The sequence below is a fragment of the Ceratotherium simum genome, chromosome 3, assembly GCF_057802395.1.
Source record: "Ceratotherium simum simum isolate JZ-2026a chromosome 3, ASM5780239v1, whole genome shotgun sequence".
NCBI lineage: Eukaryota > Metazoa > Chordata > Mammalia > Perissodactyla > Rhinocerotidae > Ceratotherium > Ceratotherium simum.
Genome location: NC_141902.1, coordinates 38,364,372 through 38,391,520, shown reverse-complemented (window position 1 = coordinate 38,391,520; position 27,149 = coordinate 38,364,372). Strand labels below are relative to the sequence as shown.

Genomic DNA, 27,149 nt, shown 5'->3' with positions numbered 1-27,149 from the left:
GCCCAAGTCCTGTCCTCCACAAGGCCAGCCCACAAGGACTCTGTCTTCCCTGAGTTCTGAAGGTGGGTGCCACATAATTTCAGCTACCTAATGTCATGATGCTAATCCTAACTCTGTGGGTGTCTTTTGGGACCATCTGCTTTGAGTACCCAGCACAGTACTGAATATAGACACTACAAAATTCAGGAAGTACTTGTTTCATTAGGCTTTCTGGCTCAATTCATATATTTGCACTGGTTGTGGTTGAGAATCTCTCTCAGGCTTCATTCACTTTTTGTCAACCAGAAAAACAGCTCTTCCAGGAGCACTTAATTCTGTTTGTCCACACATCACACAGTAAAGTAACCCAGAGTCCTATAGCAATCCAGGCCCTTTTCATCTGGTCAAATGTAAATAAACCAGAATGGGATTACTGCTCCCTTCATATGGAGGCAAAATAGCTTTTTCCCACCATCACTATAGTTTACACTTCCTCATTGTGTGACTTTTTATTTTAAGCATGAATGCTTTAATTCTGGTATCACCTTAGACCTAAAGTAGTTCTTATATTTACAAGTGTGGCCAGAGGTCATGGCCAGAAAATGTAATAAAATGCTTGCTGAATCCAAACTGCCTATATTTCTCCTCTTGGAGTCAGAGTAAGTCATTAAACGAGCATAAGGTCAAGTGGCCAAACAAGTACTGCACATTATAAACAGCTACCTATATTCTGTCATTAACCCAAAATCATGAAAAGAATTGCACTGGTAGGTGGTGAACTCGTAATCGTTCAAGGTCATTATGGAAAGACGTAATGGCCATATGTTAGGCCATATGTTTACTAAAAGCAGTAAACCAACCTGACAAGGGGGGTGGGGCTGGATAACATCCTTCCAACTTGATGATTCTAGAAAGTTGAATTTTTCAGAAAGCACAGGACAGCAATTAATTTACCTCAGGCCACCACTGCCTGAGTTAATTCTGTAGTTCCCCCAGCACCCTTCCATATGATCTGCATTTGGGCCACTGAGTTACTTATGGGTCACCTCATTATCAAAGACAGGTATCATGAAGAGATAGAGCTCAGATGTTTAAATAACTCATGTAAAATACATGAGTCATAATGGATTACTAAGAAAATATTGTATGCGTTATCAAGGGCTATACAAATGTGTGATGGTGTTTTACTGAGCTTCTGAATTCCCAAAGCCCTGTCGCCCCTTTGTTCAGGTTAATGAGGAAGAGACAGAACTATAAAACATCAGTTCCTAGTACAAACACAGATTTTTGGAGCACGTCTAATTTCCATAGTGACTGCATAAAGTACGCCAGCATAATAGAAATCAATATATCTGAAATTAGGACAGCAAGCAGCCTCAGTGTAAGTAAAAAACTGGTGGTCATAGCTTTTTCTCTCCAAGTTCAGAATGAAAGAAGTCTCCTACTCTCAGACCCCTGATTCTTTAAAGGTCTCTCATCACCAGGTCACGTCTTTCAAAGCCTTACTATATGATCTTGCTTTCTGGGTTTATTTTTCTAGTCGTGGCAAGGATTTCTTTGTGATTTCCCAAAGCTGTCAGTGGTTTTAAGTCTTTTCCCAGAAACGTCACAGGAACGGATTGTGTTTTCTACAGGATTCATCCAGAGTTCCTGATTTTGAGGTTGGTGCGAGGAAAGATAAAGGAAAGGAGTGAGGGGACTTTCATGAGCAGGGGGAGAAGAAAAGAGAAGTGTCTGTGCTCTACAGATGATCGCGACTCCCACCTTTGAGGGGAAGGACAGTCCCACAAGAGCCAGAGCCCCACTCGGGGTAGCTGTTGAGGGAAGAACAGGTTCTCCAGCCCTCGGCCCCGAAGCTCCAGCGCTGGAGGCTGCCCAGCACCCCCGCCACCTTCGGGCACCCCAGCTCCAAGCCTGAGCGACAGCGCCCTCGGTCCCGCGGCCAGCCGGAGGCGCCCGGCCGCGTTCCCAGCCCCGACCCGAACTCACAGCCAGTCTCCTTCTTGATCTCCTCGAGCTCTTCGTCCCGCAGTAACGTGGAGGCTCGAGAACCCATCACCGAGCCGGGAGCTCCTCCGGGAGCCGGGCGCCTGAACCGACAGCGGTGGCAAAAAGGAGGGAGAGAGGGGAGAATGAGCTGGGGTCAAGAAGGGAGAGGGCAGCGATTTTACTGCAGACCGCGGAGGGAACCCAGGGGTGGCGCGCGGAGGCGGGCCGCCCCGAGGACCGGCCAATCAGGAGGGAGGCTGCGCCCGGCGCAGGAGCCGACGTCGACGATCCTAGCTCTAGCCCCGGAATGAATCAGCCCAGCGTAGGCCGGGTCTTACCACAGACGGACCACGCCCCCGGAACCGTGATGCCACCGGCCTTAAAAGGGTAATGCCACTCTGGCCTAGAGACCGCAATTAAAAGGGCAACGCCATCGACCCACCGTTTTACAACAAACTAGCTTGAAGCAGGCAGCGTAGCCAACCCTTTTCTCACAGAACTGTCACACTATAAATCGCATCCTACAAGTCGCACGGATTGCGAAAAGAAACAATAAAAACAGAGAGACAAAACGTCGCTTGGGGGAACACTAAGGTGTGTCTCCTAGGAACTGCATGCTGGGACTTGCATCTCCTCATCTTTCCTGGAGGCCCTATCTCCTCCCGGCCGCAGGGGGCGCTCGGGAGCCGACCCCGGGGTGCGCACTGATTGGCTCCTCGGGGGACGGCTCGTGAAGCCCCGCTGGCGTCCGCTGCGCGCTGTGGGATGCCAGCGCTGCGTACTTTTCTGCAGTTGGTGTTTGGAACTGTCGGTTGATAACCGCCACCGCGGCTTGGAACTCCCCGAGAGTTCTTCGTTAACAGCAGTCCCTCTTTTTTTAGTTGAAGGCTGAAGCTCGAGGAACTCACCAGTTGCCTGAAATTGGGACGGGATTTTCCAAACTTCCTTCGGAAAAAAACCCTAAAGGCGGAGGAGAGTGAATTGTTAGTGTATGGCCCGCCGTTTATTTGAAGTTTCTTATTTTGCCTTAAAAATGAGGAACTTTGCATTTTATTCTTATGGCATATTTTTATTTGTTTTCTTGAAAACGTTTGAAGCCACCGTTAAATTAGTGCACCCTCTCAGGTGAACCAGGTCTTCTCCTGTGGCTTGAAGGCCTTTGCCCGCACCCCCTCCCCCGCCCGGAGTTTTACTTTGTACAGAACCGCTTTGAAATAGGGAAAAACCAAATTCTGACCCTATCACTCAGTACCTAAACAGTAGTGGACTCTGTCTTAGCAAGCTGCCCAAGTCAACTGGTTACTAGTTTCAAGCTTTACCTAAGGCTTTGACGGCTTAGCATGAGGCCGAAGTTTAGTCTCACTGAGCTATTTTCATGATTGACCTGCTCTTGTCTGACCTAGTGATGTTTGCCTTCACATGCAGAGTGTGACATTTTGGATATGCCTGTCTGGAAGCCACAGGAGCTTCTTTTTATCATGCGAGTATAGGTATGGTAGAAAAACCTTGATGTCAGCGACATAAATGTCTCTTTTCTGAGTCTGCCTTGAAGTCCATCTCTAGATCCTTTTTTCTTACTAATCTTGCATCTTACTATTTGCAGCTGTCCTTAGTCAAAGCTTTCTTTGCTTTGTTAATGTTTTCCTGATTTATTTAAGATTTCTTAAATTTCCTTATTGTCCAAGTATTTCACAAACTTCTTATGTATCTTTTTAAAAATAGAAATTAATTTTTGCCTCTTAAGGGCTGTTTTTTCTAGTTTTATGTCATCTTTTGTTTCTGTAAAAATTCCCCTTTTGCCTGTTAGATTGACTTGAACAAAAAAGAATGATTTTCTCAGGCCCTCTGGTAACTTGTTTTATGTTCTCTCTGGATGCATAACACTTGGTCTTGCACTAGATTACACACATCCTCCACTGGGGGTCTGGTTTTAGTTCAGGTTCGTACCTTCTAGCTGTGTGACTTTGGGCAGCTGTCTTAAATCTTTAAGCCTTAGTTTCTTCATCTGTAAATTAGGTAATAATGGTGGTTGTAGGCAACAAATAGTATTTGTGAAAGTACTTTCTGGACCTTAAAATAGAAAAATATATGTTATTTATCCAGCTAAAAATGCTATGTAACTTCTCACCTTCTTCCCAGTTGAATTAGGCCTTAATTATTTCATCAGTGTTTTATAGTTAAAGTAAATTGTAAAATTCACTAGTTAACTATTCCTAGTGTGGCACAGGTAAGCAGCTTTCAAATTTAGACCACTGTAGAGGAACATTTATCTGGGGTTCTTTTTTGTTTTGTTTTGTTTGTGAGGAATATTAGCCCTGAGCTAACATCCGTTGCCAATCTTCCTCTTTTTGCTGAGGAAGACTGGCCCTGGGCTAACATCCCTGCCCATCTTCCCCTACTTTATATGGGATGCCGCCACAGAATGGCTTGACAAGTGGTGTGTTGGTGCCTGCCTGGGATCCAAACCTGTGAACCCTGGGCCGCCGAAGCGACGTGTGCAAATTTAATTGCTATGCCACCGGGCTGGCCCCATCGGGGATTCTAAATACAAGGACATCCAAATAACAGGATTGTTCTAAAAGATAGCTTTTTTTTTTTTTTTTTTGGTGAGGAAGATTTGCCCTAAGCTAATATCTGTTGCCAATCTTCCTCTTTTTTTGCTTGAGGAAGAATAGCTCTGTCTTCCTCTATTTTGTATGCGGGTTGCCACCTCAGCATGGCTGAAGAGTGGTGTAGGTCTGCATCTAGGATCCTAACCCACAAACCCCGGCCACCAAAGCAGAGTGTGCTAAACTTAACCACTATGCCATGGGGCCAGCCCCAAGATAACTTTTTAAAAGGATTCCTCTTTTAAGTTACAGTATTACACTAAAGTATATGAGTATCCGTTATGAATGATAGTTATTTCTACAAGTTAAAGTTTTGTCTGCATACATTTCTGTATCGTTTTCATTCTTTATAATGAGCATGCATCGTTTTTATAAAAACAGTTGAATTTTACAAAACCAGTGTATGGCATGTGGCAGTTTACTCTCTTAGGCTGCACATGACTGGTTGGTGGCTCTACAGCAGCCCAGTCTCTAAGCTGTGGCCAGGGTGGGGTGGAATGGCCCTTGCAGTGACATGGCAGCTGGATTGGTAATGCATAAATTGTGATAGTTCTAAGTCACTTATGCTTTGGTTGGTAACAGTGTCAAACTCTGGAAATGTTTCTAATCTAGAAGAGGCTAGATCCAGAAGAGGTTAGATCCCAGACATTTCTGGGTACACAGTTCATTGCAGCATGTGTTGGCAAGTGTTTTGCCAATATCAATTTTTTTCATTTGTTCTTTTAGTTTTTTGCTTGTTAAAAAGAAATATGTATGTGCCATTAAAAAGCCTCTAAACGTTCTGCTTGTTCCATTTAGCTAAAGAAGGAAAGGTGGTGTTACCCCATTTTATAGACAAAGAAGCCAAGCCTACCTTGCCTGAAGTCTTATGGTTTTCAGTTTCCCATGTATAAATATGAGTTGATGCTTGCAATGATCCTTTTCTCATTATCATTCTAAAAAGATGAACAAAACTGAATTACTCTCATATTTTTATTTTTCTTGTGCCTTCCAGGTATGGAGAAAGGAGAAATAACCTCATTCCTCCCAAAATATTTTAAAAATCATAAATCTCTTTTACTTTCAAGTGTTTGGATACTTAAAGAAGATTATTTGAAGACTCCTTTTGGAATCAAATAGTATGGATCCCAGCAGTGACTACCATTTCCTCAATCAGATTTTGTGGAGAAGGGTGAAACTCACATTGGTTTGTGGCATCTTTGAGGGAGTGCTCCAGCATGTCGACCCTAACAAGATCGTTGTCCTGAAGAAAGGTCTTATTTTATTTCTCATAATCTTCTGCCTTTTAAGAGATTAATAACTGAGTTTGGGTGATGGCTCTGGGCTCCATTAGCAACGGGAAGGTAGGCATTATTCCTATTTTACGGGTGAAAGGGAGATTAGAATGCTATTTTCCCTAACAGAGCAACATCAGTGCATGTGCTGGGTTGTCCCCACTTCTACTGAAATGATAGTGGAAATTTTCAATATACAGATTTTTTTTAATTGAGTACTTCTTTTAATTTCTCTCCATGTGCACCTTGAAATTAAAAATAACCACTCGAGGGCCGGCCCTGTGGCTTGGTGGTTAAGTGCGCACGCTGCAATGCTGGTGGCCCGGGTTCGGATCCCGGGTGCGCATTCAGGCACCACTTCTCCGTCCATCCTGAGGCCGAGTCCCACATACAGCAACTAGAAGGATGTGCAGCTATGACATACAACTATCTACTGGGGCTTTGGGGGGAAAAAATAAAATAAATAAAATCTTTAAAAAAAAAAAAAAAAAAAATAACCACTCGATTAGAATTGCTTTTGGCTTCAATGACAAATTCACAAAGACAGTAAGGGGTTAATTTTTCTCATGCAAAAAGAAGTCCAGAAGTAGGCTGCTGAGCAATAGTGCGGTGGCTCAAGGATGCCAGGAGGGACCAGGTGTCTTGTGCTCCTGCTCTACCACTTCAGTGATCATCTGTTGTCCTCATGGTCACAGGTAGCTTGTATACCTCCCAACTTGAATTCCAGTTCATTATAAAGGATACAACTCAGGAACAGCCAAATGGAAGAGATGCATAGGGCAAGGTATGTGGGAAGGAGCTTGGAGTTTCCATGCCATCTCTGGGTGTGTCACCTGCCTAGCTCTTCCATATGTTCACCTTGAAGCTCAAATATATAGTTTTTATTCAGCTAGAATATTGCCTTGCTAAGGTAGTTGTTTTCCTGGCATGGTAAATTTCAAGTTCACAGTTGAAACATATATAAATGGCATTTGAGAGATTAGTGTTATTGTTAAGCCATATTATGAGTTAAAATAGACTTTTGTGGGCTAGGATGGGACTATATCAGGCTTTTGCAATGTTAATTCATTCAGTAATCATTTATTGATAGTTTTATATTCCAGGCACTGTGCTTGGTACCAGGGATATAGGTAAGAATAACAAAAAACTTAGTCTAGAAAGGAGAGAGATAAGCAACTAGAAAGATAGAACACAGTGTGATAGCCTCTCTGATAGAGGGACATGCAAGATGCTCTGGAAACACAAAGTTTCAGCTAATTTAGATCTGGGAGTGGTGGGGTAGGACAGTGGGGAAGGCTTCCCAAAGGAGGAATTGATGGCACAACCTCATCAGGGTGAGTAGGAGTTAACTGGATGGAAAAAGAGGGAAAGGTTGTTTTAAGCCAGTGGTTCTCAAACTTTATCTGTGCATCAGAATCACCTGAAAGACTTGTTAAAGCACAGATTGCTGGGCCCCACTCTGAGAGTTTTCTGATTCTTAAGGTCTGGGGTGGAGCCCAAGAATTTGCATTTCTAACAAGTTTCCGGGTGATGCTGATACTGTACTGGGGAACCACACTTTGAAGGATCATTATTTAAAGCAGAAGTAGCAGCATGTACAAAAATATAGAGACATGAAAACTTGGTGCATTTAGAAAACCTAAGTAAATTTCAGTATGAGGATATGGTGAGAGATAAGGATGGAGAAGTAGGCATGGAACAAATCAGAAGGACCTTATATATCATATAGCATTTGGACACTACTGAAAGCAATGAGGAACAATCGGAAAGATTTTTAAGTGGGAGACATATAAGCTTTTAAGATAGTTGCATGAAATTTTTTTGTGTGTGTGAGGAAGATCAGCCCTGAGCTAACATCTGATGCCAATCCGCTTTTTTTTTTTTTTTTTACTGAGGAAGATTGGCCCTGAGCTAATATCGTGCCCATCTTCCTCTTCTTTTATATGGGACGCTGCCACAGCATGGCCTGACAAGCGGTGCGTCAGTGCGTGCCCGGGATCCGAACCTGCGAACCCCAGGCTGCTGAAGCCAAGCATGCACACTTAACCACTGCGCTGCCGGGCCGGCCCCACCTAAAATTTTTAATGTTGTGTCAATTAAGAACCATGCTTACCTGCTAGAAACAGATTCACTTCCAGTGGCTTAAACAAACCTCTCATGTAAAAGAAGGCAGGCATCCCAGGGCTACTGTGACACTCCCCAAAGTTGGCTGGGATCCAGGATTCTTCATCTTTCTGCTCTACCATCTCTAACACATGGCTTCAACCTCAAGGTCATATGATAGCTGGTGGAGTTACAGATAGGAAGAAGAGGAAAGGTGGGGGAAAAGGGTGTTCATCCCAGCTGAGTCATCCCCTTAAAGTCCAATAGACCACCACTGTCTGCGGGCAGACTGAGCCTGTTGCTAGCCTGAATAAATGGCATTGAGTAGAAAACAATCAGTAAATTACACATGCTTGTTCAGCAAAACATTCAGTCCAATGAAATATTTTAGTGTATTTCTCTCTAGTTTTTAATTACACAGATTTTATATAATTGACATATTGTCAGGTATATCATATGTATTTTTTTTTAATTAACACTATAAGAAGCATTTTCTCATGTTATTTAAAATTTCAATTTAGTGGCTAAACATTTTAAAGCAAAAGCAAAAAGCTTAAAAACTTTTAAAATATTTGTTTTATAATTATAAATAATAATATACAATAATTATAATAAATTATAAAATACAATTTTTATTTATGTATTTTATAATTATAAAATATATTTTAATATTTGTTATATTTTATAATTATTTTCTTAGGAATAGTTCCTACAAATGAAATTACTGGGTGAAAGTTTTGCATATTTTAAACATTTTGATGCATATTTCCAAATAGTTTTTCAAAAGGATTGTGGCTTTTTACTTTGCTACTAGTAATGTATAAGTGAATTACAGTAAATAATCTAGCATTGGATTTTTTTAAATTGCTGATATGTCTCTTTCCTTAATTTTTGCTAGTTTTATAGGCAAAAAATGATATTTCATTTTTGCATGTTTAGAAAATATTCCTAAAGAGGTTGAATGTATTTCTTTACACTTGTTTCCTAATTTTATGTGCTTTCTGGACAAAGCAAGGAGTGACATCACTATGACAGCAGTATGAAGGAAGGATTAATGTAGGGAAAAACTCATGAAGGAGAATAGACGGGAACTATTGACAATCAAGGGACCCGGTAGAGGGGAATGATGGTGTTGGAGCCAAGGCTCGGCAAAGCATGAGAAGAGGAGACAGATTGTAGAAATACTTAGGAGATTAGATAAGCAACCTAGTAATCAATTAGGTTATAAAAGAGCAATGGAAAATGACTCCTACATTTATGACTCAGAAGATTAGGTGTTTAGTACTGTTATTTATTGATAGAAATGGGAAGAGGAGCGGATTTGTTAGTTACTGGGAGAAGATAATGATTTCAGTTTGAAAATATTACAGTAAGTCTGCTATTAGTAAGTTGAAAATGAGAGTGGAGCTTAGAGAAATAATCCATTCTGGGGAAAGAATGGATGTCAGGACAACTAGGAAGTGGATGTGATCATTCAAGGAGAAGGAAAAAGGATGAAGAACATAAGCCTGGGGACAACTAAGGTGTAGGGGGCAAGCAGACGTGGTAGAGGGAGCTAAGGAGACTGGAAGGAGCAAATCAGGGAGATAGTATAACAAGGTTACAAAATGCGTATTGAAATCACTGAGGCCTGGGCTTAAATTCTGACTCTGTCTTTTACTAGCAGTATGACCTTGAGCTAGTTATTCAACTTTTCTGAGCCTCAGATTCTTCCATCATGGAGATAATGACGTGCCTATCTCATTGTGTTACTGGAAAATTAAATGTAGGCAAATAATTAGCATAGTGCCTGGCTCTCAGTATGGTAGCTCTAGGTAATTAGTAGGAAAAGAACTAAACACGAAGAATGCCCTGTAAGCCAAAGAAGAAGAGAGAACACTATTGTCAAAGCATGCACGGGAGCCGAGTATCGTAAGACTGTGAGCTTTTTTTGGATTTGACAAATAGGCAGTTGGTGATCTTTGACCTCAGTAAGAAGGTATTCAGTTGAATAGTGAGAATGAAACTTAATTATTTTGGATTGCTGAGAGATGAGGAAATACACAGCTCATGTGAGCACTCCATCTAGAAAAATGACACCGTGTTGTAGAAGTGACATCCAAACTTCTTACCTACTCACAGAAGAGCCCTGTATTTGGGCCAGGAGTTGGATTGTTTTCCCTGACAATTAATAGTTTTGAGCAGGTAGCATGACATGGTGGTCTAGTTGTTAAGATTCCGCACTCTTGGGGGCCAGCCCTGTGGCCTAGTGGTTAAGTTTGGTGTGCTCTGCTTTGGCTGCCCAGGTTTGGTCTCCAGGCATGGACCTACACCACTTGTCAGCGGACATGCTGTGGCAGCGACCCACATGAAAAATAGAGGAAGATTGGCACAGATGTTAGCTCAGGGCAAATCTTCCTCAGCAAAAAAAAAAAAAAAGATTCCACACTCTCACTGTTAGGGCCCTGGTTCGTTTTCCAGTCGGGGAACCACACCACCCATCTGTTGGTTATCATACTGTGGCGGCTTCCTGTTGCTGTGATGCTGAAAGCTATGCCACCAATATTTCAAATATCATCAGGGTCGCCAATGGTGGACAGGTTTTAGCAAAGCTTCCAGACTAAGACTGGGAAGTAGGACCTGGCCACTCACTTCCAAAATAATTGGCCATGAAAACTGTATGAATAGCGGCAGAGCATTAGCTGATATAGCGCCAGAAGATGAGAGGCTAGTGCAAAAAGACCGGACAGGGTTCCACTTTGCTGTGCACAGGGTTGCTCAGAGTTGGAATCGACTCAACTGCACTAACAACAACAACAAAAAGCATGACATGAAACAGGGTGTGGACTCTGGAAGTAGTCAGCTGCCTTAAAATCTTTTTTGGAGTTAGGTGGGGTAAAAATCAATAGAAATATAATAAATAGATAGCCCTTAGCCCCAAAGGCCTTAGAGTATTCTTAGAAGTTTAAATTCAGTGTACTACTGCCTTTTTGATTTCTCTTTGACCATTCTGGAGTTTCCTCTGTTCTTTATACTACCTGTTTTAAGGCTATAGCTTTGTAATTTATTATCAACTTTTCATTCCTTGGGGAAAATAATTTGGGGATTTTTATAAAACTCAGATTTGGGCACTTTTGAGATGCATCACATTTTCTTATAGTTTTAGGGACTATTATTTTTTATTAACCAAATGAATTGTTTTCTATAACAGTGAAGAATGTGGAGACTGGCCAAAGTGTCCCAGGCGTGAAGATGTTTTTTGGGCATGAGATTGTGAATGGTGAGAACTTCCTGTTCCCTGAATGCTGGTATTGGGGTTTGCAGAAGTAGTGACCTCACTGCTCTGCCTTGTTCCAGTATTTGAAAAAACAAAAATGAGATGGTATCTTGCCTTTAACATTGCATTTATGAACTCTTAAAGTCGGTATCTTATCTTATTGTTTTGGTGGTACTGTGAGCAGAATAGTCTTAGAGAATTTTAATCATCTTGGTTTTACACTGTGCTGGTGCTCATTACTAGAGACTCAGCCAGCAGGCAGAGTCAGGAATCTGAGCAGAAAGGAATTGTCTTGCTCAGCAAACAAGTTGAACACTACAGGTTCACATTACATTCACAGGCCCTTATCAGAAACCTTGGGGCCAAATGTTTCAGAATCCAGAATTGTTCTGGATTTTTGGAAAGCCTAACACGGGGTATATACTGTTCATATTGCATAACACCTCAAGCGCATCTGGGCAGCACTGTTTAATAAAACATTTCTGCAGAGAAACATGTGGATAATCATACTAAGTGGAATAAAATAGGACTATAAATAGTATGTCAGTTCAGGTTTTGCTGCCAAATGAGTTACAAAAAATTTTTGGTTTTCAGAGCTTTTTGAATTTTGGAATTGCAGGAAGCAGCCCTATTCTTTATTTCTGCCGGCAAAAGCCCTTTAGCAAAAGTAGGTCCAATTGTTTACCTAAAGAGTAGATATAGAAGTGCATCTGGTCATTGTGCTTCAGATAAACCAAATGGGATAAGAGAAAAGGGTTGGGAGCAAGAACTGTTCTTGCTTTCAAGAACTCAAAAGCAGAAGAAAGCCTTCCAAGGAGGAGTCAAGATCAGTGAGGGGTGGAGAGGGTGTGGGAGAATGGGACGTCTGGGACCTTGTAGAGCTGTACCTTTCTTACCATTGGGGCAGATGTGAGGAAAGGAAAAGACTCCTGTAAATAAGAAGTTACTGCTGCTTGAAAGATTACTTGGTTTTGTGAGAGAAGTAGAATTTAGGAAGAAATGAAAATCTCGCCAAATTGGTGACTGCCAGTCCAGACCTACTTCAAAGCAGACAAGTCCAACCGGCTATCTAACTGTCCGTTCTCACTGAATACACTACTCCAAACACTCTTTGTCCCACAAACACCTTTTTGTAATGGTGGTGATGGTGGTTGTAGTAGTGGGATTCTTAATTGTGTTTTAACTATTAGCCTTTGCAGTGGAGCAGAGCTCTGGACTGGGACAAAGCCAGGCTGTGGATGGGTTTGTAAAGAGAAGGGAAGGAATCACCACTACCATGTCCCTACTCAGGAGAAGGCTGACCACTAACCAGCTTTGTAATCTGTACACATGGATTTCATCTCCTCCTAAATTTCTTTTTCAGGACTTGGCCTTTGTTCATAATTTTTAAGCTCAAAGGATGGCCTTCTCCTTCTTTGCTCTGTTACTCAATCAGCCATGGAGGGGTCTCCCTGGAAAGCACCTTGAATAAGAATTATCAAGATGAAGGATAATAATTGACTAATCAGTGTTTTTAGTGATTTTCACTTTCTTTTCCCCAGACTCAACACTTCTAGATGGTGCAGGGGAAAGAGACATTTGAAACATAGTGGCCCCTGAGAGGCTGTTTCCCTGAAAAGTTCCTAAGTGTACTTAATTGGATCTAAGATGCCATTAATTATAAAGTGCACTATTACTTTTCCCACCCTAAGAAAGAAAAAGAAGCTGCCAATAAACTGTTGTGTGCACTTATTATGAATCATATTCAATTTCAGAGCTGTTTAAAATGTGCATCTGAGACTCAGTAAAACACAATATTTCCTCACATTCCCTGCACTGTTAAGTTAAAAATAAATAGTTTCAGAATCTCTGTGGAATGTTTCTCTCATATTTCTTTTGTGATTTCCAGTCTAGCTTTTATTACCTTTCATGTCACTGAACTATTAATGCACCAGCCTGTGAGAGTGAAAGGCGCAAATCTGTGAATGGTTTAAGAGAAAACCCCCAAACAGTACATTGTCTGGGGGAAAGTGCCTTAGGATGGGAATGAATAGGAAAGAAAAGATATCTCTAGAACCGATCCGCATGACCAAAAAGGTGCCCTGCAACAAAAAGGATGAAAGGGTAAAAGGAACATGTAGAGAGGTTCCTAATCCTGCTGAATGACCAAGGAAGCTTTGTAGGGGCATAATATTAGGAGTCTTCAGTACTTAAGTCTTTTCTGCTCTATTTATTGCTGGCTGATGAAGGCCTTTATGGACTAACATTTCATTTCCAATTACTGTTTGTGGTACGTGGTCAAACTGTAGGTTGGGGGAGGTAGGGCGGTTTGTTGATTGCTTTCAGATGGGAAACTGTTGGACACCATTTGATTATTTTACAGTGGAACTACTGGATGAAATGGAACAAGGTGCAGTGAGAGAAAAGGCATCTTCTGTTAGGTATGATGGAATAATTTTCTTAGTTATGGTGTTACTCAAATGTACACGTTAGGGTAGAAAGCCTTAACTCTAATTCAGTAGCTGCATAGTTCCTAAAACAGCCTTAGGTAATAGAAGTGAGAAGAAATAGATGGATGTTTTCTTCCATCTTTAGATGGTATCTCCAAATTAAAGTAACAGAGGATGAATGGGTCCTTTATGAAATGGAGGTCCAGAATCCTTAACATTGATGTGTGGCAAAATCTGTGTATGGTACCAGCAACAAAAAACAAGTTTACCTGAGTGTTGTTTTTTGTAAGCATAGTCTAAATACAGAAAGAATCAAGATGGATAAAATGAAAGATGAGGACCTAAATGCCTGTGAGCCTCCTTCTCCTGCCCCTGAGGCACCGACCACCGCTCTGCTGAATGACCTCAAGTACAGCCTGTCAGGTGAGTGCTGGGGCTCTGTATTTCCCAGGCTCTCTTTATTGTGGTTCAGAACTCTTCAGTTGGCATAACCCCGAGTCAAGGTTCTATATGGACTGCTCAGCTAAGCCATTGCTTCTAGGCTGTGAATTAAGATAAAATACCATGATTCACTTGTTTATTTAATATTTGAGTGCATACTATATGCTAAACATTGGGGAAACCAAAGTGTGGTATCCCTGCCCTCTTTGAGCTCTGGTACAGGAAACATACACTAAATAAGATAAATGAGTATAATATTTAGTATGCTAGTGCCAAATGCTAAGGAGAAACAAAGCAGAAGAAAGAGAAGAAGTGTGTGGAGAGGGGCTTTTACAATTTTAGGGTGTTCAGGGCAGGCCTCACTGAAATGGTGACATTTGAGTAAAGGCCTGGATTGAGCTGAATGGGTATCTGAGAAAAATGTTTTTAGGCAGAAAAAAGAACAAATACGAAGGCCCTGAGATAGGAACATGCCAGGATCTTGAAGGAACAGCAAAGAGATCAGTGTAGCTGGAGCAAGGAGAGGAGTAGTAGGAGATGAAGTGGGGCGGGTGGACCATAGAGGACTTTGTAGATCATTGAAGGGGTTTTGGCTTTTACTGTGAAGTGAGAAGAGAAGCCATTGGAGAATTTTTTGGTTTCATCATTTCCCTAATGACTAAGGATGCTGAGGATCTTTTCATGTACTTATTTGCTATCTGAATATCTTTGGTGAAATGTCTGTTTATATCTTTTGCTCATTTTCTTATTGTTTTCATTTTATTCAGTGTTAAAAGTTCTTTATATAATCTGGATACAGGTCATTTCTCAGATATATGCTTTGCAAATATTTTCTCCAAGTCTGTGGTTTGTCATTTCATTCTTTTAAAGTATCTCTTGAAAAGCAGACATTTTAAATTTTGATGAACTACATTTCATCCATTTTTTTTCTTTTATGGATTGTGCTTTTGATATCATATCTAAGAAATTTTTTCCTAACTCAGTCACAAAGATTTTCTCCTATGTTTTCTTCTAGATGTTTCATAGTTTTAGGTTTTACATTTAGGTCTATGATCGATTTTTAGTTGATTTTTGTATATGATGTGAGATATGGATCAAGGTTCTTTTTTTATTTTTGCATATGGATATCCAATTGTTCCAGCACCATTTGTTGAAAAGACTGTATTTTCTCCACTTAATTACCTTTGCACCTTTGTCCCTATACGTGTAGGTTTTTTCTGGGCACTCTATTCTGTTACATTGATCTGTTTTTCTATCTTTACACCCACACTAGACTCTTCTTTACTGTTGATTTATGATAGATCTTGAAATCAGGTAGTGTTAGTTCTCCAACTTTGTTCTTTTTCAAAGTTGTTTTGGCTATTCTATGTTCTTTGCACTTTCCTATGAATTTTAGAATCAACTTGTCATTTTCTACAAAAAAAAAAACCTGCTGGAATTTTTATTGAATTGATAGATCAGTTTGGGGAATATTGGCCTCTTAACCAATATGCCAATTGGAGTATACCCCAATCCATTAACCCAGTATCTCTCTCCATTTATTTTATTTTATTTTATTTTTTTCATTTTTTATTTTTATTTTTATTTATTTATTTATTTATTTATTTATTTTTTGGAGTATGAATTTTTTTTTAATTTTTGTTTATTGCAGTAACATTGGTTTATAACATTGTAAAAATTTCAGGTGTACATCATTGTACTTCTATTTCTGCATAGATTACATCATGTTCACCACCCAAATACTAATTACAACCCATCACCACACACATGTACCAAATTATCCCTTTCACCCTCCTCCCTCCTCCCTTCCCCTCTGGTAACCACCAATCCAATCTCTGTCCCTATGTGTTTGTTTATTGTTGTTATTATCTACTACTTAATGAAGGAAATCATACGGTATTTGACCTTCTCCCTCTGACTTATTTCACTTTGCATTATACCCTCAATGTCCATCCACGATGTCACAAATGGCTGGATTTCATCATTTCTTATGGCTGAGTAGTATTCCATTGTGTACATATACCACAGCTTCTTTATCCATTCGTCCCTTGATGGGCACTTAGGTTGCTTCCAAGTCTTGGCTATTGTGAATAACGCTGCAATGAACACAGGGGTGCATGTACCTTTACAAATTGGTGTTTTCAAGTTCTTTGGGTAAATACCCAGCAGTGGGATGGCTGGATCATATGGTAGTTCTATCCTTGATTTTTTGAGGAATCTCCATACTGTTTTCCATAGTGGCTGCACCAGTTTGCACTCCCACCAGCAGTGTATGAGAGTTCCCTTCTCTCCACATCCTCTCCAACACATGTTGTTTCCTGTCTTGTTAATTATAGCCATTCTGATGAGCGTCAGGTGATATCTCATTGTAGTTTTGATTTGCATTTCCCTGATAGTTAATGATTTTGAACATCTTTTCATGTGTCTGTTGGCCATCTGTATATCTTCTTTGGAGAAATGTCTGTTCAGGTCTTTTGCCCATTTTTTAATTGGGTTGGTAGTTTTTTTGTTGGTAAGATGCATGAGTTCTTTATATATTTTGGAGATTAAGCCCTTATCAGAAGTATGGTTTGCAAATATCTTCTCCCAATTGTTAGGTTGTCTTTTCGTTTTGTTGATGGTTTCCTTTGCTGTGCAGAAGCTTTTTAGTTTGATGTAGTCCCATTTGTTTATTTTTCTATTGTTTCTCTTGCCCGGTCAGACGTGGTGTTTGAGAAGATGTTGCTAAGACTGATGTCGAAGAGCGTACTGCCTATGTTTTCTTCTAGAAGTTTCACAGTTTCAGGTCTTACATTCAAGTCTTTAATCCATTTGGAGTTAATTTTTGTATATGGTGTAAGGTAAGGGTCTACTTTCATTTTTTGCATATGGCTATCCAGTTTTCCCAACACCATTTGTTGAAGAGACTTTCTTTTCCCCATTGTATGTGCTTGGCTCCTTTGTCAAAGATTAGCTGTCCATAGATGTGTGGGTTTATTTCTGGGCTTTCGATTCTATTCCATTGATCTGTGTGTCTGTTTTTGTGCCAGTACCATGCTGTTTTGGTTACTACAGCTTTGTAGTATATTTTGAAATCAGGGAGTGTGATACCTCCAGCTTTGTTCTTTTTTCTTAGGATTCCTTTAGCTATTCGAGGTCTTTTGTTGTTCCATATAAATTTTAGGATTCTTTGTTCTATTTCTGTGAAAAATGTTGTTGGAACTTTGATAGGGATTGCATTGAATCTATAGATGGCTTTAGGAAGTATGGACATCTTAACTATGTTAATTCTTCCAGTCCAAGAGCACGGAATATCTTTCCATTTCTTTGTGTCTTCTTCAATTTCTTTCAGAAATGTTTTATAGTTTTCTGTGTACAGATCTTTCACCTCTTTGGTTAAGTTTATTCCTAGGTATTTTATTCTTTTTGTTGCAATTGTAAATGGGATGGTATTCTTAATTTCTCTTTCTGCTACTTCGTTGTTAGTGTACAGAAATGCAACTGATTTTTGTATGTTGATTTTGTATCCTGCAACTTTACCATACTCATTTATTACTTCTAAAAGTTTTCTGGTGGATTCTTTGGGGTTTTCTATATATAAAATCATGTCATCTGCAAATAGTGACAGTTTCACTTCTTCCTTTCCAATTTGGATCCCTTTTATTTCTTTCTCTTGCCTGATTGCTCTGGCTAGGACTTCCAGTACTATGTTAAATAGGAGTGGTGACAGTGGGCATCCTTGTCTGGTTCCTGTTCTTAGAGGGATGGCTTTCAGTTTTTCACCATTGAGGATGATATTAGCTGTGGGTTTCTCATATATGGTCTTTATTATGTTGAGGTACTTTCCTTCTATACCCATTTTATTCAGAGTTTTTATCATAAATGGATGCTGGATCTTGTCAAATGCTTTCTCTGCATCTATTGAGATGATCATGTGATTTTTATTCTTCATTTTATTAATGTGGTGTATTACGTTGATTGATTTGCGAATGTTAAACCATCCCTGCATACCTGGAATAAATCCCACTTGATCATGGTGTATAATCTTTTAACGTATTGTTGTATGCGATTTGCTAGTATTTTATTGAGGATTTTTGCATCGATGTTCATCAGTGATATTGGCCTGTAATTTTCTTTTTTGTGTTGTCCTTGTCTGGTTTTGGTATCAGGGTAATGTCAGCTTCAGAGAATGAGTTAGGGAGCTTCCCCCTCCTCAATTTTTGGAAGAGTTTGAGAAGGATGGGTATTAAGTCTTCTTTGAATGTTTGGTAGAATTCACCAGGGAAGCCGTCTGGTCCTGGACTTTTATTTTTGGGGAGGTTTGTGATTACTGTTTCAATCTCCTTACTGGTGATTGGTCTATTCAAATTCTCTACTTCTTCTTGATCTAGTTTTGGAAGGTTGTATGATTCTAAGAATTTATCCATTTCTTCCAGATTGTCGAATTGGTTGGCATATAGCTTTTCATAGTATTCTCTTATAATCTTTTGTATTTCTGAGGTGTCTGTTGTAACCTCTCCTCTTTCATTTCTGATTTTACTTATTTGTGCCTTCTCTCTTTTTTTCTTGGTGAGTCTAGCTAAAAGTTTGTCAATTTTGTTGATCTTTTCAAAGAACCAGCTCTTGGTTTTATTAATTTTTCTATTGTTTTTTTGGTCTCTATTTCATTTATTTCTGCTCTGATTTTTATGATTTCCCTTCTTCTACTGATTTTGGGCTTTGTTTGTTCTTCTTTTTCCAGTTCCTTCAGGTGCATTGTTAGATTGTTTATTTGAGATTTTTCTTGTTTGTTGAGATAGGCCTGTATCGCTATAAACTTCCCTCTTAGAACTGCTTTTGCTGTATCCCATAAATTCTGGCATGTCGTATTTTCATTTTCATTTGTCTCCAGGTATTTTTTGATTTCTTCTTTGATTTCTTCGTTAACCCAGTTGTTGTTCAGTAGCATTTTGTTTAATCTCCACGTATTTGTGGCTTTTCTGATTTTCTTCCTATAGTTGATTTCTAGTTTCATACCGTTGTGGTCAGAAAAGATGCTTGGTATTATTTCGATCTTCTTAAATTTATGGAGACTTGTTTTGTGGCCTAATATGTGATCAATCCTGGAGAATGTTCCATGTGCCTTTGAAAAGAACGTGTATTCTTCGGTTTTTGGATGGAATGCTCTGTATATATCTACTAGGTCCATCTGTTCTAGTGTGTCGTTTAAGGCCAATGTTTCCTTATTGATCTTCTGTTTGGATGATCTATCCGTTGGTGTAAGTGGAGTGTTAAAGTCCCCTGCTATTATTGTGTTACTGTCTATTTCTGTTTTTATGTCTGTTAATAATTGCTTTATATATTTAGGTGCACCTACATTGGGTGCGTAGATATTTACAAGTGTTATATCCTCTTGTTGGATTGTTCCCTTGATCATTATGTAATGCCCTTCTTTGTCTCTTTTTACAGTTTTTGTTTTAAAGTCTATTTTGTCTGATATGAGTACTGCTACCCCAGCTTTCTTTTCATTGCCATTTGCGTGGAGTATCTTTTTCCATCCCTTCACTTTCAGTTTGTGAGTGTCTTTAGGTCTGAAGTGTGTCTCTTGTATGCAGCATATATATGGGTCTTGTTTTTATCCAGTCAGCCACCCTATGCCTTTTAATTGGAGCATTTAGTCCATTGACGTTTAAAGTAGCTATTGATAAGTATGTACTTACTGCCATTTTTGACTTTTTTTTTTTTTCTCAGTGTTTTAGTAGTCCTTCTCTGTTCCTTTCTTCTTCTATACAGAATTGATGGTCACTTTAGTTTGACCTCTGTCTGAAAGCTGTACTCTTTAACTCCCCTCCTCCCTCATGTTTTTGATATCATGTCTAACCTCTTTGTTGTGCATTTGTATCCATTACGTTCTAATCATGGAAATAGATAATTTTTCCTATTTGTGGTCTTTTCTTTTCTTTTCCCCTTAAATCAGTCCCTTTAACATTTCTTGTAGCACTGGTTTCTTGGTGACAAACTCCTTTAATTTTTGCTTATCTGGGAAAATTTTGATCTCTCCTTCCATTTTGAATGATAACCTTGCTGGGTAGAGTATTCTTGGCTGTAAGTTTTTCCTTTTAGCACTTTAAATATATCGTGCCATTCTCTTCTAGCCTGTAAGGTTTCTGCAGAGAAGTCAGCTGATAGCCTTATGGGGTTTCCTTTGTAAGTAACTTGACATTCTCTTGCGGCTTTTAGGATTCTCTCTTTATCTTTAATTCTGGACATTTTGATTATGATGTGTCTTGGTGTGGGCCTCTTTGGGTTTATCTTGTTTGGGGCTCTCTGTGCTTCCTGTACCTGGATGTCTGTTTCCTTCCTTAGGTTAGGGAAGTTTTCAGCTATTATTTCTTGAAATAGATTCTCTGCCCCCTTGTCTCGCTCTTCTCCTTCCGGGACACCTATAACACGGATGTTAGTGTGCTTGATGTTGTCCCAGAGGTCCCTTAGACTGTCCTCAGTCTTTTTAATTCTTTTCTCTTTTACCTGTTCACCTCGGGTAATTTCTTCTAGTCTTTCGTCCAGCTCACAGATCCGTTCTTCTGTATCCTCTACTCTGCTTTTGAGTCCCTCTAATGAATTTTTCATTTCCAGTATTGTATTCTTCATTTCTGATTGGTTCTTTTTTATATCTTCCATTTCTTTGTTGACATTCTCACTGAGTTCATCTATTCTTCTCCCCAGATCAGTGAGCATCCTTAACACTCTTAGTTTGAACTCTCTGTCAGGTAGGTTGCTCATTTCTGTTTCACTTAGTTCCTTTTCTGGGGTTTTGTCCTGTTCCCTTACTTGGAATGTATTCTTTTGCCTCTTCATTTTGCCTCTTTCCCTGTGCTTGTGTCTACGTATTAGGTAGGTCAGCTACGTCTCCTGCTCTTGGATAGGTGACTTTATGTAACTGATGGCTTAGGAGGCTTCCAGTGTGCTTCCCTCAGTTCTCACAGTTCCAGGGGTGACCCCTATGTGGGCTACGTGTATCCTTCTGCTGTGGCCTGTTTGCTCTCCCTGTAGGCGCCCAGGGAGGCTGAGTTATGCTCCTGGCCAGCTGTTGTAATGCTCAGCTGCTTGTAGTTGTTGTGGGCCCTTCAGTCTCTTTATCAGGTATGGGGATCCCCAGCACAGTTGGCTGCAAGTTCTAATACCACATTTGTGTTGCAGTATTTCTTTTAAGTGAGTAGGCCCCCACCGTGGCAGGTTGTTAGGCTCAGGGCCTTACAATTGCTGTAAGCCTCTAGCCTATTAGGTCTCTTGTCAGCTCTCTGAGGATTGCAGCTGGGTGGGGCTGGCCTCAGGCACAGGAGCACCCAATTGTATCAGGTTTTGGAAGGTGGAGCAAACCTCCTATGTGGGTCTTTGAGAAGTACAAGTCTTCTGCGGCTGAGAAGCCCTGCCGCCCACAGGTCCACACACACAGTCAACACAGTCCTGCCCCGTGTGAGTGCCCCGACCTCCCCAAGTGGACCCAGTCTCTCCACGGCGGGAGCCCCACACACTCTGCCACCACCCCACACTCTCCACCCGCTCCTTGTGCCCACCCTGCCCTGCTCAAGTCGGCTCAGTTGCCAGGCTGCAGAGAATCCAGTCACCAATCTATGCAGGCCCACAAGTTGCCTGAGGGCTTGTTGTTGGGTGGGGCCAGTCTCTAGGGTGGGCTGCCTGCCCTGGCTGAGCTGGATTAAATCGGTGCTCTAGTGGGTGGGGCAGACCCTGGGCTAGCAGGCCTCAGGGAGAACTCCAATGGCGTCTGTGTCAGCACGCCCACACCAGGCCACAACAATGGCCGCCGCCAATGTCCCAGTCCCTGGAGAGGTCTCACCCCTCACCGAGATGCACTCAGGGCCTATTAGGTGAGTCTCTTGTCACCAAAGCACTGTACACCTTTCTTTCTGGTGATTTTAGGGTGCTTCCTGAAACGGGTGAGTTTGCGCGTGGGCCCTTTAAGAGCCAGTTTTAGTTTCTTTGTGAACCGGGTTTTCTGGGGGTGCTCCCCAATGCTTTAGTAGCAGGCACAGTCAGATATTATGCCGCTGGTCTCGATTGTGCTGGGTCCACAAAATGCCCACAGCGGGGGCGCTCCCGGCTCAGGGCCCCGCGCCTCCAGGGAGGCTGCGTACCTGTGAGCTGCTCCCAGCGGCCGTGAAGCTGGCGGCTTGTGAAGGCGGCGTTTTTCCTCTCCAGAAGGGAGTCTCTGCCTCTTCTACCCCAGTTAGGATTGTCCGTTGTTGCAGGAGTTCCTCTCATCCAGTTTTCAGTTCTGTCTCTGGGGTAATTTTTCCACGAGTAGTTGTAAATTGGCTGTGTCCACGGGAGGAGGTGAGTTCCGAGTCTGCTTACGCTGCCATCTTGATTCCTCTCTCTCCATTTATTTTAGATCTTTAATTTCTCAGCAATATTTTATAGTTCTCAGTGTATAAGTCTCACATATCTTTTGCCATATTTATCCCTAAGTATTTCATATTTTTATCCTATTATAAATGGTATTTTCTAAAAACTTCTATTTCCCACTGGAGAGTTGGTTTTTTTTGTGTGTGTGTGAGGAAGGTCATCCCTGAGCTAACATCTGATAAGAATCCGCCTCTTTTTTTTTTTTTTTTTTGCTGAGGAAGATTGGCCCTGAGCTAACATCCGTGCCCATCTTCCTCCACTTTATATGTGACGCCGCCACAGCATGGCCTGACAAGCAGTGTGTCGGTGAGCGCCCGGGATCCAAACCTGCGAACCCCGGGCCACCAAAGTGGGGAGAGCACACTTAGCCACTTGCACCACCGGGTGGCGCCCCCATTGGAGAGTTTTGAGCAGAAGAATAATATGATCTGACTTCTGTTTTAACAAAATCACTCTGGATTTTCTATCGATATGGAAAGGAGGGTGAAGGTAAAAGCATGAATACCAGTTAGGAGGATATTGAAATAATTTTAGTAAGACAAGTGGGTATGGTGGCTTGAACCCTAGTGGTGGCAGTGTGGTTGATAAGAAGAGGTGGAATTCTGGATGTATATTGAGGTGGAGCCTTCATGATACACTGACAGATTAGATGTGTGTGTGAGAGAAAGAGAGGAATCAAGGATGACTTCAGGGCTTTTGACCTGAGCAGCTTAAGTATGGAATTGCTATTAAACTGAGATGGGAAAGACTATAAGTAGAGGGCCGGCCTGGTGGCTTAGTGGTTAAGTGCGAGCGCTCCACTGCTGGCAGCCTGGGTTTGGATCCCGGGTGCGCACCGACGCACCGCTTCTCTGGCCATGCTGTGGCCACGTCCCACGTACAGCAACTCGAAGGATGTGAAGCTATGACATACAACTATCTACTGGGGCTTTGGGGGAAAAAAATAAATAAAGTTATAAAAAAAAAAAAGACTATGAGTGGAAAAGGTTTGGGGGAGGTGATTATGAGTTTAGTTTTGGTCAACCTAAGTTTGAGTATAAGCCTAGAGATGAGGAGAAGAGTCTGAGATGGACATATAAATTCAGGAGTTAGCCTATAGATGATATCTAAAGCCTTGAGACTAGATGAGATCACCAAGAGAGTGAATATGGGTAGGAAAAAGAAAGAGGTACATGGACTGTGTCCTGTGCCACTCCCAAGTTTTAGAGATTGGGAGATGAAGAGGAGCTATATGTTATGCTATATGTCTAATCTTTTAAATTATATCATTAGAAAAAATAATTAACTGTCAGGACCCAGAGAATTCCAAAAGTGTGGGCATTGGCCCATCTCCAGGACTAATTTATTTTAAATTGTTATTTTTTATTATGAACATGTTTTTAAAAATTGCATATCTTAAAGTATTTGAGACGTAAACCTACAAGGAGGGAAACATTACTGGATTACCATAGAAAATGAGTAAATAGTCCAATTCCTAAGATTATCATTGGTGGGGCTTTTGTTTATTCTCAGTTGACAAACAGGATGCTAATAGTGTTCACTGTGCGATGGGCTGACGCAGATGATAATGAAATAACATTAGACATTTGAGTTACAGTAGAGTAGGAGTTTATGAGATGACTGAAATTAGTGGGAGGGCTATCTTAATGCCAAGGAAGAAAAATATATCTAATACCGTCATTCTCCTGTAGAAGAAGAGGAGGTGACATACACTGTCGTCAATCAGTTCCAACAGAAGTTTGGTGCTGCAGTAAGTATTGCCACATCATTTCCAGTATTGTCTGTATATGGGTCTCATGTCTATGTCTTATAAATTTCTCTCTTATTATAAGATCATTGATGTTTTCTCTAATAATTCAACAAAATATATTAGCACCTGCTATTTGCCACACATTGCTCTGAGGTTTGGAGTAAAACAATAATCAAGACAGGGCCAGCCTAGTGGTGTAGTGGTTAAAAGTTTGCGCACTCTGCTTCGGTGGCCCAGGGTTCACAGGTTCGGATCCCGTGCGTGGACCTATGCACGGCTCATCAAGCCATGCTGAGGCGGTGTCCCACATAGAGCAACTAGAATGACGTACAACTATGACATACAAGTGTCTGCTGGGGCTTTGGGGAGAAAAAAAGGAAAAAGAAGGAGGAAGTTTGGCAACAGATGTTAGCTCAGGGCCAACTTCCCTCAAACAAAAAAAAAATAATTAAAATAATAAAAATGGTTAAAATGGTAAATTTAAGGGAAAAAAAACAATAATCAAGACCAAGTTCCAGCCCTCAAGGAACTTACCTTTTTTTTTTTTTTTTTGGTGAGGAAGATTAGCTCTGTGCTAACATCTGTTGCCAATCCTCCTCTTTTTGCTGAGAAAGATTGTCCCTGGGCTAACATCCGTGCCCATCTTCCTCTATTTTATATGTGGGATGCCTGCCACAGCATCACTTGATAAGAGGTGTGCAGGCCCGTGCCCGGGATCCGAACCTGCAAACCCCAGGCTGCAGAAGTGGAACGTGCGAACTTAGCTGCTACACCACTGGGCCAGCTCCATGGGAGCTTACATTTTAATGCAAGAAAATAAACAAATAATTGTATATCAGCTGGTGATAAGTGCTATGAAGAAAAATAAAGTGTGGTATGGCGAACAGAGTGACAAGGAGTTACTATTTTACGTAGGGTGGACAGAAGAGGTGACATTTGAACAGAGACCTGAAAGAAGTAGTGGAGCTGCCATGTGGATATCTAGGTAAAAAACTTAAAGAAGGAGTAATTAGCAAGTGCAAAGGCCCTGAGGCTGAAGCACACTTGAACAGCAGGGAGGTCAGTGTGGCAGGACCACCGTGAAGAAGAGGGATAGGGAATGGAAGGGAGCAGGAGGCAGATCAGGTAGGGCTTTTTAGACATTATAAGGATTTTGAGTTTGACTTGAGTGAGATGGAAAGCCATTGGCAGTTTTAGAGGAGAGTCAAAAATTTTTTTAGTTATATTTTGAAAAGACCATTCTAGATGCTCTATTTAGGCAATTTCTCTATAATCATTTATTAATTTGAGATGTGGCAGTAACTAATTATTCAGCCTAGGGTATGGCTTGCAGATAGACTTCAGGAGAGTCATTAAGCTTTCTGTTGAGATGCATGCTTATGCTGGTTATGCATGGGTGCATTTTCTAAGGGAGAGTTAGCTTTCAACAGATTCTTCTTTTTTTTTCTTTTTCCTTTTTTTTTTGTGAGGAAGATCAGCCCTGAGCTAACATCCGTGCTAATCCTCCTCGTTTTGCTGAGGAAGACCGGCTCTGAGCTAACATCTATTGCCAATCCTCCTCCTTTTTTTCCCCCAAAGCCCCAGTAGATAGTTGTATGTCATAGTTGCACTTCCTTCTAGTTGCTGTATGTGGGACGCGGCCTCAGCACGGCCGGACAAGCGGTGTGTCAGTGCACGCCCGGGATCCGAACCCGGGCCGCCAGCAGCGGAGCGTGCACACTTAACCACTAAGCCACGGGGCCGGCCCCAGATTCTTCTTTTTTTTTAACAGCTTTATTGAGATGTAATTCACATGTCATAAAATTCACCAATTTAAAATGTATACTTCACTGTCTTACAGCATATTCACTGAGTTGCATATCCATCATGACAGTGAATTTTAGAACATTTTCAATAACCCAAAAAGAAGCCCCATATTCCTTAGCTGTCATCTCCAACTCCTTCCCAGCCCCCTAGCCCCTGGCAACCACTAATCTATTTTCTGCCTCTATGGATTTGCCTGTTTAGGACATTTCATATAAATGAGATAATACAATATGTGGTCATATGTGGCTGAATTCTTCTGCTTAGCATAACATTTTGAAGATTCATCTATGTTACAGCTTGTATCAGTAGTTCTCTTATTTTTATTGCCAAATAATATTCCTTTTTATGGGTATACCACATTTCATTTATCCTTTCACCGTTTGATGGACATTTGAGTTGTTTCTGCTTTTTGGCTACTATCAATAATGCTGCTGTGAACATTCATGTACACGTTTTTTGTGTGGACATATGTTTTCATTTCTCTTGTATAGATACCTAGGAGTGGAATTGCTGAGTCATATAGTAACTCTCTGTTGAACTTTTTGAGGATTGGCCATACTGTTTTCCAAAGCTGCTACACCATTTTACGTTCTTAGCAACAGAATACGAGGGTTCCAATTTCTCCACAGTCTTATCAACGCTTGTTATGGGTCATTTTGATTATAGCCATCCTAGTGATATAAAGTGGTATCTCATTGTGGTTTTGATTTGCATTTCTCTGGTGGCTAGTAATGTTAAGCATCTTTTCATGTGCTTTTTGGCCATTTGTATATCTTCTTGGGAGAAATGTCTATTTCTTTGCCCATTTTTAATTGAGTTATAAGAATTCTTTAGGGGCTGGCCCAGTGGTGTAGTGGTTAAGTTTGTGTGCTTCGCTTTGGCAACCCAGGGTTCACGGGTTGGGATCCCAGGCGTGAACCGACACACCGCTTGTCAAGCCATGCTGTGGTGGCATCCCGTATGAAGTAGGGGAAGATGGGCACAGATGTTAGCCCAGGGCCAATCTTCCTCAGCCAAAAGGAGGATTGGCAACAGATGTTAGCTCAGGGCTAATCTTCCTCACAAAAAAAAAAGAAAAGAAAAAGAATTCTTTATATATCAACAGATTCTTTAAAGGGTCAATGACAA

General features: G+C 40.9%; 2 protein-coding genes across 3 annotated transcripts in view; one reads left to right on the top strand and one right to left on the bottom strand.

The window, feature by feature from the left end:
• Positions 1-2,273, bottom strand: part of CHP1 (calcineurin like EF-hand protein 1) — a 40,751-nt gene extending 38,478 nt beyond the window's left edge. The window contains exon 1 of the mRNA XM_004421436.3: positions 1,969-2,273. Within this exon, the coding sequence (XP_004421493.1) occupies positions 1,969-2,035 (67 nt within the window). The 5' untranslated portion in view covers positions 2,036-2,273. The remainder of the gene's footprint in view (positions 1-1,968) is intronic.
• Positions 2,274-2,757: 484 nt separating this feature from the next.
• Positions 2,758-27,149, top strand: part of EXD1 (exonuclease 3'-5' domain containing 1) — a 41,535-nt gene continuing 17,143 nt past the window's right edge. Inside the window, exons 1-6 of one of the 2 annotated variants that reach the window (XM_014780580.2) lie at positions 2,758-3,458; positions 5,645-5,830; positions 11,145-11,213; positions 13,573-13,630; positions 13,935-14,062; positions 24,157-24,215. In XM_014780580.2, coding sequence (XP_014636066.1) covers positions 5,698-5,830; positions 11,145-11,213; positions 13,573-13,630; positions 13,935-14,062; positions 24,157-24,215 — 447 coding nt within the window. In that variant the 5' untranslated portion in view covers positions 2,758-3,458; positions 5,645-5,697. Of the gene's footprint in view, positions 3,459-5,644; positions 5,831-11,144; positions 11,214-13,572; positions 13,631-13,934; positions 14,063-21,940; positions 22,394-24,156; positions 24,216-27,149 lie in introns of those variants that run through there. The other variant, XM_087425373.1, reaches the window with a different exon arrangement.